This window comes from Leptodactylus fuscus, chromosome 5, assembly GCF_031893055.1.
Source record: "Leptodactylus fuscus isolate aLepFus1 chromosome 5, aLepFus1.hap2, whole genome shotgun sequence".
In the NCBI taxonomy this organism is placed as follows: domain Eukaryota; kingdom Metazoa; phylum Chordata; class Amphibia; order Anura; family Leptodactylidae; genus Leptodactylus; species Leptodactylus fuscus.
The window spans coordinates 215265363-215280173 of record NC_134269.1 but is presented as its reverse complement, the minus strand read 5'-3'; the positions used below and the strand labels follow the sequence as shown (position 1 = coordinate 215280173).

Genomic DNA, 14811 nt, shown 5'->3' with positions numbered 1-14811 from the left:
ACCTCGAGAAAATCCACAAGTAACAATTTCATCCTTCTCCTGTGATTAACACACCAAAAAAAAAAAAAAACGAAAAAAAAAATAGGGAAAAAGGGAGACGGCGATGTAAAAACACCCGATGTGTCTCCTGATCGAAGTGTGACGGCGACGCAGAGGGGGAGAGAGCGAGACGGCGTCGCAGAGGGGGAGAGAGCGAGACAGCGGCGCAGAGAGCGAGACGGCGTCGCAGAGGGGGAAAGAGCGAGACGGGGGCGCAGAGGGGGGAGAGAGAGAGAGACGGGGGCGCAGAGGGGGGAGAGAGAGCGAGGCGGGGACGCAGAGGGGGGAGAGAGAGCGAGGCGGCGACGCAGAGGGGGGAGAGAGAGCGAGGCGGCGACGCAGAGGGGGAGAGAGCGAGACGGCGTCGCAGAGGGGGAGAGAGCGAGACGGCGGCGCAGAGAGCGAGACGGCGGCGCAGAGGGGGAAAGAGCGAGACGGGGGCGCAGAGGGGGGAGAGAGAGCGAGACGGGGGCGCAGAGGGGGGAGAGAGAGCGAGGCGGGGACGCAGAGGGGGGAGAGAGAGCGAGGCGGCGACGCAGAGGGGGGAGAGAGAGCGAGGCGGCGACGCAGAGGGGGGAGAGAGAGCGAGGCGGCGACGCAGAGGGGGGAGAGAGAGCGAGGCGGCGACGCAGAGGGGGGAGAGAGAGCGAGGCGGCGACGCAGAGGGGGGAGAGAGAGCGAGGCGGCGACGCAGAGGGGGGAGAGAGAGCGAGGCGGCGACGCAGAGGGGGGAGAGAGAGCGAGGCGGCGACGCAGAGGGGGGAGAGAGAGCGAGGCGGCGACGCAGAGGGGGGAGAGAGAGCGAGGCGGCGACGCAGAGGGGGGAGAGAGAGCGAGGCGGCGACGCAGAGGGGGGAGAGAGAGCGAGGCGGCGACGCAGAGGGGGGAGAGAGAGCGAGGCGGCGACGCAGAGGGGGGAGAGAGAGCGAGGCGGCGACGCAGAGGGGGGAGAGAGAGCGAGGCGGCGACGCAGAGGGGGGAGAGAGAGCGAGGCGGCGACGCAGAGGGGGGAGAGAGAGCGAGGCGGCGACGCAGAGGGGGGAGAGAGAGCGAGGCGGCGACGCAGAGGGGGGAGAGAGAGCGAGGCGGCGACGCAGAGGGGGGAGAGAGAGCGAGGCGGCGACGCAGAGGGGGGAGAGAGAGCGAGGCGGCGACGCAGAGGGGGGAGAGAGAGCGAGGCGGCGACGCAGAGGGGGGAGAGAGAGCGAGGCGGCGACGCAGAGGGGGGAGAGAGAGCGAGGCGGCGACGCAGAGGGGGGAGAGAGAGCGAGGCGGCGACGCAGAGGGGGGAGAGAGAGCGAGGCGGCGACGCAGAGAGCGAGACGGCGGCGCAGAGAGCGAGACGGCGGCGCAGAGAGCGAGACGGCGGCGCAGAGAGCGAGACGGCGGCGCAGAGAGCGAGACGGCGGCGCAGAGAGCGAGACGGCGGCGCAGAGAGCGAGACGGCGGCGCAGAGAGCGAGACGGCAGCGCAGAGGGGGAGAGAGCGAGAGACGGCGGCGCAGAGGGGGAGAGAGAAAGATGGCGACGCAGTATTGCATAGTAGAGGACACAACCTGTACCTTATGTCTCGAGAAAATAGAGGTCTCGGCTGGATACACAAGACTGATTCTGAGGGTAGTGAGAGAGTGGAATAGGCTGCCACGGGAGGTGGTGGGCGCTCCATCTATGGAAATCTTCAAGCGGAATCTGGATAAACATATAGCTGGGATGATTTAGGAAAACCTGCACTCGCAGGGGGTTGGACCCGATGGCCCTTGAGGTCCCTTCCAACTCTACCATAAGAAAGTAAGAAAGAAAGGTCACCGAGTCGTCCTCCAGAAAGTTCCTTTGTAATAAAGAATCTCCAATTCCGGACCTTTGCCTCAGTTTTAAAAAGTCTCTGGTACATTGTGTGAACGAACAGAACACAGGACACCATTAGAAGTGACCATGAAAAACCAGTCCCACAACAACGACTGAAGCCGCTCAGATGTCCGTGTTTTTCACGGATCAAGAGTCATTGAGAAAGAAAACGTCTGCGTGTAATATTCTACTAGTCTCAAACACAAGTCTATGGTGCAGTGAAAAAATACTGTAATGCACATGGCGGTCATACGTGTACCATCCATCAAAGGTCTTAGAGGAACATTGTGGCCTGTTCACACCATAACAAGCATAGTGCGGTACATCATATAGCAGAAGGGATTCAATGGGACTGATCGGCAAACAAGTCATGTTACCGATGAACAGATTTTGGTTACGCAGAATTAAGCAGAAAAGACCCTTTATACAACACACGGGAGACCGGACAAACCCGAAATACAGGCCGAGCTATTTTAGGAGCATCCGCCGCACACGCTGGGAAATATTACTGCAAACACCAATAACCCTGCAGTGAGATAGAAGGTCTTGTGTCTGATATTCTGGACTAAGTGCGTATTGACACAGCTAAATCCTGTACACCGTGCTAGTATAATAGTGCACAGAGGATTACCATACACCGCACTGATATAGTAGGTTCCCTAAAAGTTGGCACGGGGGCCCAAGTCCTATATAAAGATCAGGCGACACTGGGGTAAGACCTAGATCCCATTTGTTGCGTCTCGACGCTTCTGTAACATTGTGTAATATTTGGCCGGCGGCCTCTGAACTAGAAGATCACACAGGAGAACAGGTTGTTGCCAAAATACAATCCCTGCTGCGGAAAGCCGGCTCTTATCTGTTATCTTATACAATATTCTCGAATCCAAGAAATGACGGAAACAAACGTTCCATGGCGGTCAACACTGGACAGTCTGCAGACAGGGAATGGCCTCACCGGGCCTACACAGGAGAGTAACAGAGAGTCGTCAGAGGGGCGTCGTATCCGCCGTAGTGTTACAGGATAGGTCCTAACACGTCTGACACATTCCACCTATACAGTAAGCGTGCAAGGTATAGCGAGAGCCCTCCGATGTAATATAGCTGCACTGGCTGGTGTTGCAAGTCTACAATACTGACCACCGAGCCACCATGCTGCCCAGAACATTACTTAGACATGGTGGCGGTCACTCTCGTCCCCGAATCACCGAAACGAAAAGCAACGCTCAGGAGAACGGACCTCGTGCAGAGAGCGAGGCCTGGACGATCGGACTCCGGCTTACAGGACCTCACTGTGAGAGTACGAGGATAACGTCACATGATCATGGGCGCCAGATCGCCTCATGTCCTGGCGGCTCCATCCATCACCCTCTATAGATCTCTATACTTTATAATCAGCCAGCCTCTTAAAGGAAATTTTCAGGCCTTTAAGTGATCGCCTAGACTTGGGACAACCCCGACACCGTTTCTATACCTGACTTAAATACCGTACCACGGGGAAAGCGCTGTAGTCACTTCATCACCCACCAGACACAGGAACGTCTACCCTATAGCCACTGCACCGGGTGCTAAAGCTCTGCCCCATATTAGGCAACATGTACAGGCCCTTGAAGGACGGCACAAGGATATCATCTATGTGGCGTCCGTCACAGTCAAGGACCCATCTCTATTAAAGAATCAGGGACACAAAACAGACCGGAACACAACCAGTCCCAAGTTTTGCCCCAAATGCTCCACGTCTATGGGGCCATTAGCAAAGAATGGGTCAGCGTGCTATATGTGAACAAACACTTACTGCATATTGTTGTGTGCATGGGGCCTTAAAGGGGTTGTCCACTTTCTAATATTGATGGTCTATCCCTAGTATATTAGATTTGTGAGGGTTTGACACCCAAAACACCCCACCACCCCGATCATGTGCTCCGGGACAGCACAGCTCTAGATAACGTTCACATGCCACACATCGTGTAGTGGTGGCTTTAGGTACTGCAGCGCTGCCTGATAGGCTTCAGTACTTAGAGCAGGTGAGCAGCGCGGCCTCCGACATGTAAAGAGCTATGCGGAGACCAGGCAAGGCCGGAGCTATGGGGGAGTTGTTTGGGGGAGGGGGTTTACAGCCGTGTTGCTTGCCAGGACCCCGGCCCAGACTGGTGTGTGCTATGAAACACAAACACAAGTGACTCTGCCAGGACAAAGCCATCTATCCAAAGTAAACCTGTCCCTATTAGCTGTAGATGGGAAGATTAGCAAAGTCCTACAGATGAGGAAATCCGACAAGAGGACAAAAGACAATTTACAAGTCTGGCACTCGGCCCTTTCACAGACGCCCGTCACCTCGGAAAGGTTACGACAAGCTTATACGGCCTATGGATCTCCAGGAGACCCGGCGGAGAAAGGAAACTCGACTGATAGTTATAGGCTCCACGTCCATGGTGGACACCTCCGTAGAGACGTGTTCTTACTCTTCCAGATGTCAGGTTATCCCACATCATCACAGTCCTAACGTGATTTATGGCGCCACATACCAGCCCCAGATAACACAAGACCCCGTCATCACTCCCCGACCTTCACACCAACACAAATCAGTCCAATAGGAGGAAAAGAACCAACAATAGGTCACACCAGAGCCCAAGAGAGGTGAGTAACACTGGTTTATTAGGTTTACTCACCTCTCCTGGGTCTTCAGACCTCAGAGTAGAGTAACAGCAGTTTTGGTTTGGACATGTTTAGCAAGAATGAAATTGCAGGTGGAACCCCAAGAATATTGTAAGAACTAAATAGAAGTAGCCCGAAGTGAACAAAATCATGTAGCCTATACAGGCTGACACTTGGTTTTGGTTATTTTTTGATTAATTGTCCAGCCCTAAGTCGACTGTATCGCATTGCGTTTCCCTTTGTAAATCGCTGTCCTGCTGCCACAATATTGTTGATCATGTGAATATGCAAATGAGCTCTTTGGAGCAACAATGGTGTCGCCATTGCCCCAAAAATTTAAAATAAATATCTCAGCAAAGGAAGCAGCATTCACAAGGGCAAAACACTGTTTGATCCAGGTGACTAACCTATCTATCTGCAGGGCTGGGGTGATATGCTGGTTCTGGTGACACTAACCTATCTATCTGCAGGGCTGGGGTGATATGCTGGATCTGGTGACAGTAACCTATCTATCTGCAGGGCTGGGGTGATATGCTGGTTCTGGTGACACTAACCTATCTATCTGCAGGGCTGGGGTGATATGCTGGATCTGGTGACACTAACCTATCTATCTGCAGGGCTGGGGTGATATGCTGGGTCTGGTGACAGTAACCTATCTATCTGCAGGGCTGGGGTGATATGCTGGGTCTGGTGACAGTAACCTATCTATCTGCAGGGCTGGGGTGATATGCTGGCTCTGGTGACAGTAACCTATCTATCTGCAGGACTGGGGTGATATGCTGGTTCTGGTGACAGTAACCTATCTATCTGCAGGGCTGGGGTGATATGCTGGTTCTGGTGACAGTAACCTATCTATCTGCAGGGCTGGGGTGCTATACGGGGTCTGGTGACAGTAACCTATCTATCTGCAGGACTGGGGTGATATGCTGGTTCTGGTGACAGTAACCTATCTATCTGCAGGGCTGGGGTGATATGCTGGTTCTGGTGACAGTAACCTATCTATCTGCAGGGCTGGGGTGATATGCTGGTTCTGGTGACAGTAACCTATCTATCTGCAGGGCTGGGGTGATATGCTGGGTCTGGTGACAGTAACCTATCTATCTGCAGGACTGGGGTGATATGCTGGTTCTGGTGACAGTAACCTATCTATCTGCAGGGCTGGGGTGATATGCTGGTTCTGGTGACAGTAACCTATCTATCTGCAGGGCTGGGGTGATATGTTGGGTCTGGTGACAGTAACCTATCTATCTGCAGGGCTAGGGTGATATGCTGGTTCTGGTGACAGTAACCTATCTATCTGCAGGGCTGGGGTGATATGCTGGTTCTGGTGACAGTAACCTATCTATCTGCAGGGCTGGGGTGCTATACGGGGTCTGGTGACAGTAACCTATCTATCTGCAGGACTGGGGTGATATGCTGGTTCTGGTGACAGTAACCTATCTATCTGCAGGACTGGGGTGATATGCTGGTTCTGGTGACAGTAACCTATCTATCTGCAGGGCTGGGGTGCTATACGGGGTCTGGTGACAGTAACCTATCTATCTGCAGGACTGGGGTGATATGCTGGTTCTGGTGACAGTAACCTATCTATCTGCAGGGCTTGGATAACCCTCTATAAGGGCAAAGAAGAAGACTAATGAAATGCATCATCCAAACAATTCTAACAATAGTCTATTCCTGACTCGGGATCCCGGCTATAAGTAGATATATAGATGGCGTCCGGTGCCGGAACGCTCTGAGGCCGTTTATTGGCTCGGCTGTGAATTATTTAGCAGGCACTTAATACAGACAAACACATAAATGTCTTTTGTTCGCTTTAATTTGTGTTTCTGCTCGGTGTTAAATCCGCCTTTACATCTTTTAATTGTGGTAATAGTCTGGCATGGCAGGAAACCATACAATTAATGCGGGCTTAACCCTTCATGCCCCAGAGCGCTTACGTCAGGCTGGAAGAGGTGCAAAGACGCACACGGCCTCGAATCGAGCAACATGGCTGGCGATGAGACACGGCAAGGGTTTAATTAACAGGGAGGCGCCGGCGTATGAGATCCTCGGGTGCCCTCTGGTAATGATAGCAAGAACAAGGACGCCAACTGGATCCAAGCTGGAGATGAAACACGTAGGAAGGGAATCCGACAGTGATTCATCCTCTGAAGGATCAAGTGGGCAGATAGGAGCCGCGAGGATGTCATACAGCGCCCGCATCCCGAAACCGGCACTGACACTTCAACCTAGGGTGTTTTTGCAAACTTATTAAGACTGGCATATTGTATGCCAGTCTTAATAGACTGTCCGACTGGTGCAGGGAGCAGAAGATTTATGAAGGGGTAAGATGGCAGAGATATAATAAATCTGTTCGGCCCCCTCCCAAACCTACCTGACCCCTGCCCAGCTTTGGTGCATCACAGAACGCACTCAGAAGTTACTTTGTATCATCTGAGTACATTCCGCTGCAAATTTGTTAATGTCCGTTACTGTCATCTGACGGGTGACAGCAACGGACATGAACAACTACGGCGTGAATATAGCCTTAATAAATCCGCATTTTGCTACAAAAATGAGCTAGAAGTACACCAACGTGAACGAGCGAAACATTACAAGAAACAGTATATGTGATCTACACATCCTATATACCCGCATCATCGCTGCTTACATAAAACATACTGAATTATTGCTATTTTTATGAGTCAAGGTTAATCCAGACTCTGGGATGAATGGGGACAAGTTACTCAACGCCGGTACGTGAGGGACTGATACCATGGAGACCGCACTTCACCATCACAAATAATTATTGGGTGAAACTGACGCTGAAATGGAGACGTATACATCACACCAAGGTAAAGAGTTATCCAATGATACCGCCATCAGTATACCGGAGAGGAAGGAGATGCTGAACCTTATGTATCATGGACAGGAGACTATATAGAACTTCAAGGGGTATTTCCATCTCAGGCCATGCCATAAAGATCCGAGAGATGCCGGGTCCCACCTCTGACACCTCTTCCTAGGTTTAGGACTGGCGCCCCCGACCCCTATCCCGCCACAGAGTGAGTTGAGAGACGGTGACGCAATTGCAGGGCTTTCTCCATTCACTCCTATGGAAGATCTTTTTCTATGGCTTGCTCTGGATATTGGACCCGCACCGAGGAGAGGAAACTGCATTTAGGGCAACTTTACAGCCAAATACTTGCAACTAGAACAACGGACAGCCCGGTGAAGATGTAAAAGTGGCCTTAAATGGGGATAGTCTGGAAACAAGGCTTCGGCTGGGTTCACATCTCTGTCGAAGTCTCCGTCGCAGAGGAGGACGACAATAGGCGGAGAGAAAAAGTTCTGCACGGAGGACGTTATTCTCAGTTTCAAAAGGAATGGAAACCCCACGGACCCTATTCTGCGTATTGAGACCCGTTAGCGGCACGCCTCTTTGTCATTTGGGTTCACCAACGAACTCGAACAATAGAGGAGGCGCTAGTGGGACTCTAAGGGAAACCGTCCATTGAGGTCTCATGTCATGTGCATAAGCTAAGCCCGCGGCATGATATCCGTGTGTACGGAGCCTTAGAAGGGTCAGTGTGATAGCCATGAAAAACCTAACTAGCACCCTCACAATGCACGCTATCTGAATGGAGCCTAAGGCTACCTGAGCACGGCCGTGTGCAATGTACGGGCCAGTAAGAACGACGGGTCGGTATCCGTGCCGTCCGTGATTTTCTCTGACCCATACAAATCCGGACACGCAATAGAACAGCTCCAGATTTTGCAGCTCTTTTCTATGGCCCGGGCAAAGCCATACAGGGCCGTAGAAATGTATAGATGCGTCCCTTTATCTGTGGATACACGCTCGGGTTGTGCCTGTACATTCTCCTCCATGAAGGACCCGGGGCAGAGAAAAATCCTCCGTTACTCAGATCATGATTTGCAGAAATTTTCCAGAGAAAACAAGTCATTTCCTCGTAAACTTCTCCATCTTGGAAACAAACTAAACAGATGGGGCCAAGTGGGGAAAACCTTAGAAGAGAACCACCTTTATGTCATCCAGACGTCTCAGGCCGGCGTAAGGACAGGAAAAAGCCAAATAGAACGGCCATATGTGTGATGTCGCTGATAGTATTGCACCCGGGGGGCGTCGGGGAGCATTTTTTTTTCCAGAACAGGAGTGTGAATGCAAAAGGACACCAGACCGAGGAGCATTCGCTGATCTCATAGACATTGACGACTAAAGGAGAAGAAGGTCTACCGCGCCCCCTGCCATATAAATACCTGGCGCCTAATAACATGTCCGACTCCTTCTTATATTATATGGGGCCCTGACCAGACTGATACCACAGGCTGACAAGCCGCCCACAAGACGCGACCGTCAGCACTTCCCATTATCTGGGATCCTCTATAAATACAAGTGTGGGAAACTTGAAGAACCAGTTCCCGGGCACCGTCATTACAGGGGATCTGCCATCGCAGGGACTATTTTAGGAACGTGATGTCAATTGGAATTTACCCAAAACCGTTCCATCCCTCGATCCCCTCCTGGCCGTCACCTTTGTAAACAAGTAAGGGGACAGTCACACGGGGGTTTTATAAAATCCTATGTACACAATCCCCAGCAATGGTAAAGTCGACAAATAGCTACGGCTGGGTTCACAATTTGGCTGTGGGACCCCGAATAATGGAGAGCATGCCCGCTAAAACACTGGTTACCCGGAGTCTGTTAAAGGGATCCTATCATTAAAACAACATTTTTTTCCACGATAACATGTAGGAATAGCCTTAAGAAAGGCTATTCTTCTCCTACCATTAGAAGTCTTCTCCGCGCCGCCGTTCGGTAAAAATCCCGGTATGCAAATGAGTTCTCTCACAGCACTGGGGGGCGTCCTCAATGCTGCGAGAGAACTCTTCAGCGCCGCCTCCTTCTTCTGGCGCTGGGGTCAAACTTCTAGCCCGAGGCCTAGTCAAGCCGACTGCGCATGCGCGCGGTCATTTTCTTGTGGCCGCTTACCCCAGTTTACAGTGTAAACAGCCACAAGAAAATGGCCGCTTAAACAAGGCGGGCATGCGCAGTCGCCTGCCTGAGGCCAGCGCCAGAAGAAGACGGACAGAGAGTCCATTCCAGAAGAAGATGGAGGCGGCGCTAGAGAGTTCTCTCGCAGCATTGGGGACGCCCCCAGTGCTGTTTGAGCGCTGGGGCCCACCCCCAGTGCTGCGAGAGAACTCATTCGCATACCGAAGAAAACCGGGATTTCTACCGAACGGCGGTGCGGAGAAGACATCTAAAGGTAGGAGAAGAATAGTCTTTCTTAAGGCCATTTTAATGATAGGATCCCTTTAAGGTGACTGCGACGCAGATGTGAACGATGCCTAAAGCTGGGTTTGCATGTACGCCAGAGTCTTCCTTTGCAGAAGCTACCGAAAATTGGTAGAGGAAAACCTCTTTGCTGCATTCAGTTTTGAAATGGTGGACACCCGACAGACCCCGTTATAGCGTTTACCAGTCCGCCTCTCCGTTGTTTAGGTCCCTCGGCAGACCGGAACGACGTAGAGCGCGGCGTTAGTGTGAACCTAATGTAAAGCAACTCCTTGTTGGGTTATTAAAGGGACACTCTGGGCAAAATGGACGCCCCTGAGGACAGAGGCGCAACGCAAGAGGTTTATTAGTGTCAGGCCCCATACTAGATATAACCGTATATACCCAGTGCGCCGTACAACACAGTGTGAGGTTATATATACACTGCACACCAAGAAACAAATAAAGCGTTGTGTAACAAGAAAAACCCGACGCCGCTGCTTTTATAGAGAACAAAACGAGTCTAACAAGTCCGGAGCGCCATATACCAAAAATAAAAAAATCCGGGGAAGGACGTGCGGGAGTATACGGCTATCAAAGGAATATTAACTAGTTAATGGCCATGTGTGTTCAGAGAGGAAATCTTCTTTAGGGAATCTGAAGCGGATTTTGAGGCAGAATCCGCTCCAGATCTTACTATTCAATGGGGAGACCAAAAAAGAGCAGCAAAATCTGCAACAGAAAACACCGCATTTTCGCAACGTAAGGCTAAGGCCGCAGCAAAAAAAAGCGCTGTGGGAAAAACCGCGGCGGCAACTTTCCTGCTTTTATTACACGTGTGGGGAAAACACGGGCGCTTGCGTAAGTATAACTGACATGCTGCGATCTCCAAATCTGCAATGCAGCGTGCGTATTTTTCTGCAATGAATCTAGAATCCCATCTGTAAAACGTGCCCCGGTCTAAAGCGTTATAAGCGGTGGCGGTCCAATCCAGGGAATGAAGGGGCCGCAGGACTGGTTCTGCGCTGTGGTTTTTTGGGTCCTGGTCACTCACCGTACCAATAACACTGTGACCCCTTCTTTCCCGGGATCCGCAGGGCCCCAGATGTCAGACTGTCTAGTATAAAGCAATACGTCATTACTCGGGCTCAGATATTCTGCAGGATCCCCTGCCCCCGGCGGCAAAACACACCAGAAACCTCCTCCATAACGCTGCACAGAGAACAAGGCGCCCTGACAGGGGAGGAATGTGACGAGCGCCCGGGTCACAGCTCTACGGGCCGGGGCAGCGGCGGGGCCTGTCCATAGACACACAGTGATCCTATAGAGCGCCCGCAGGGTGTGTGACAGGCACCCCCGACAGGTCGAGGAGGGTAAACTCAGCTCCTGACGGATTAAGTGGTCACATGATGCAACTTTTTGAGATTTGCAAGACTTTTTCCTTCTCGATTTACACAAGGAAAAACAGCGTAAGAATTTCACCGCGCGTCACATACGGGGCGATCTCGTACCGCCATCGCAGACCCCCAGCTCTATGAATGTTGCCTAGATCATACGCACACAGAGGAATTTGGTACAGATTTAGGGATTCGGCCTCAAAATCAGCAGCAAATTCCGACCAGGGAAAAAATTAAAGGGGCTGTCCAGCTTTAATAATGACCGGCGTATCCTTCGCTATGTGACAAGTCTGTACAGCGTTTGGGCGCCGTACGTTTGCGAATCAGTATCGCGGCTCAGCCTATTCACTCGAATGGGACTGAGCTGCGAACTGGTCACGTGACCGCCGAACATGGCGTGAGAAAATGAAACGATAACCGTGCTAGTCAGGAAGCGCCGCTGCTGCGATCCCGACACGATTTTTGGAAATCGCGACGTGTCCATGATCCCAATGGAAAACTTTATGAGAAGCGCAACGTAAAATAAAACAGAAATGCGTTTGCGTGGTGAGTTTTTCTGCTATCGGGGGTCACAGCGGAGTCGCCCCTAGCAAGCAGACGCCAGCTGGTGACCCTATAGACGTTGGCGCCCCCTATAGACGAACGCAGGTGTAAGTTTTGCAGCATCCGATGCGTGACAGCGACAGGACAAGAAAAGTTGCAGAACTTTGGGGTATCCGAGCTCAGCCCCCCGCCCGCCACACACAGCAGTGCCCCCTATCTGACACAAGTAGTCACTGCGCTCGGAGGAGTTCCCCTTTAAGTTAAGGAGTCGGTAACTTACAAATTTCTTGGACTTTTCTCCTCCTCCTTCCTCAGGGTTCTTCATCTTCTTCTTCTCCTTGGAGCTCTTGGTGGGAGCAGGAGGGCCCCCTCCATAGCCGCCGCCTCCTCCCCCGGCTGGAGGATCCATGCCGCCGGCTTACTCTCCCTCACACCCCACAGGCCTGGCTTGGGAAGGCAATGGAGCCCGGTCCGGTTCAGTCACCGCTGCTTCTAGTAATCCCGCGTCCTCGGTGTGAGCGGCAGCTGGAGGCCGCCAGTGTCCCCCGGGCCCCGGCTACGTCCTGTAGTCGGCGCTGCCGCTGCTGAGCCCTATGAGGCAGCTCCCGCCTCCCCCCTGCAGTACACGCTGACCGGGCCTCATTAGCATAAGCGATGAATATTCATGAGCACGCGCGCAACAGGCGGCCCCATTCACACACACACACACACACAGGTGAGGGCGGAAGAAAGGGCAAAAAGAACTCCACAAAGTTCCTTCCTCAGCACTTCCGGGTTCAGGGCGGACCAACTCGTCACGGGTGGAGGGGGAGATAAAGAAAAAAATCGCTTTTTTTTACAACTTTCTGTCATGAAGATTAAAGTTTGGCATTCTTACGTTCATTTAAATCATAAATATACACAAATAAGTCAGATACGGACATCTGTTATTGTTCAGGGAGGATATCGGAATATACCACACAGTGGTGAGGACAGGGAGGCTAAGTGGGTGTGTTAGTAAGCGATGTAAACACCGACAGCGACATCTGCTGGTGGAGTGAGTGATTGCAGGCCAGCGCTTGTCATTACAGCTCTTATGGATAGATTGCCCCAGTCCTGGCACAGGATGAATGGAATCATGGGAGAATATTAGATTATGATGTTCATGGGGCCCAGAATATATAAATATATATATATATATATATATATATATATATATATATATATACATACACAGTATATATATGTAGTTATACATATATATATATATATATATATATATATATATATATATATATATACACAGTCCTATGAAAAAGTTTGGGCACCCCTATTAATCTTAATCATTTTTTGTTCTAAATATTTTGGTGTTTGCAACAGCCATTTCAGTTTGATATATCTAATAACTGATGGACACAGTAATATTTCAGGATTGAAATGAGGTTTATTGTACTAACAGAAAATGTGCAATATGCATTAAACCAAAATTTGACCGATGCAAAAGTATGGGCACCCTTATCATTTTATTGATTTGAATTCCCCTAACTACTTTTTACTGACTTACTGAAGCACAAAATTGGTTTTGTAACCTCAGTGAGCTTTGAACTTCATAGCCAGATGTATCCAATCATAAGAAAAGGTGTTTAAGGTGGCCAATTGCAAGTTGATCTCCTATTTGAATCTCCTCTGAAGAGTGGCATCATGGGCTACTCAAAACAACTCTCAAATGATCTGAAAACAAAGATTGTTCAACATAGTTGTTCAGGGGAAGGATACAAAAAGTTGTCTCAGAGATTTAACCTGTCAGTTTCCACTGTGAGGAACATAGTAAGGAAATGGAAGAGCACAGGGACAGTTCTTGTTAAGCCCAGAAGTGGCAGGCCAAGAAAAATATCAGAAAGGCAGAGAAGAAGAATGGTGAGAACAGTCAAGGACAATCCACAGACCACCTCCAAAGAGCTGCAGCATCATCTTGCTGCAGATGGTGTCACTGTGCATCGGTCAACTATACAGCGCACTTTGCACAAGGATAAGCTGTATGGGAGAGTGATGAGAAAGAAGCCGTTTCTGCACGTACGCCACAAATAGAGTTGCCTGAGGTATGAAAAAGCACATTTGGACAAGGCAGCTTCATTTTGGAAACAAAAATTGAGTTGTTTGGTTATAAAAAAAAAGGCGTTATGCATGGCGTCCAAAAAGAAACAGCATTCCAAGAAAAACACATGCTACCCACTGTAAGATTTGGTGGAGGTTCCATCATGCTTTGGGGCTGTGTGGCCAATGCCGGCATCGGGAATCTTGTTAAAGTTGAGGGTCGCATGGATTCCACTCAGTATCAGCAGATTCTTGAGAATAATGTTCAAGAATCAGTGACGAAGTTGAAGTTACGCCGGGGATGGATATTTCAGCAAGACAATGATCCAAAACACCGCTCCAAATCCTCAGGCATTCATGCAGAAGAACAATTACAATGTTCTGGAATGGCCATCCCAGTCCCCAGACCTGAATATCATTGAACATCTGTGGGATGATTTGAAGCGGGCTGTCCATGCTCGGCGACCATCTAACTTAACTGAACTTGAATTGTTTGTCCAAAATACCTTTATCCAGGATCCAGGAACTGATTAAAAGCTACAGGAAGCGACTAGAGGCTGTTATCTTTGCAAAAGGAGGATCTACTAAATATTAATGTCACTTTTCTGTTGAGGTGCCCATACTTTTGCACCGGTCAAATTTTGGTTTAATGCATATTGCACATTTTCTGTTAGTACAATAAACCTCATTTCAATCCTGAAATATTACTGTGTCCATCAGTTATTAGATATATCAAACTGAAATGGCTGTTATAAACACCAAAATATTTAGAACTAAAAATGATTAAGATTAATAGGGGTGCCCAAACTTTTTCATAGGACTGTATATATATGTATATATACATATATATGTATATATATATATATATATATATAAATATGAGCTTGTGTCTATTAATTTACAATGGCATAAAAAAATAAAATAAAATTTTAAAAAAAATGCATGCCCATCCTCAGAGTGCGCCATCTTGTACAACTCATGGTGA

At 50.0% G+C, this 14811-nt stretch overlaps 1 protein-coding gene across 3 annotated transcripts in view; it reads right to left on the bottom strand.

Moving 5' to 3' along the window:
- DIAPH1 (diaphanous related formin 1) overlaps window positions 1-12454 on the bottom strand; it is a 152654-nt gene extending 140200 nt beyond the window's left edge. For all 3 annotated transcript variants that reach the window (XM_075275283.1, XM_075275284.1, XM_075275285.1), the window contains exon 1: window positions 12034-12454. In XM_075275283.1, the coding sequence (XP_075131384.1) occupies window positions 12034-12162 (129 nt within the window). In that variant the 5' untranslated portion in view covers window positions 12163-12454. The remainder of the gene's footprint in view (window positions 1-12033) is intronic.
- Window positions 12455-14811: the final 2357 nt, after the last annotated feature.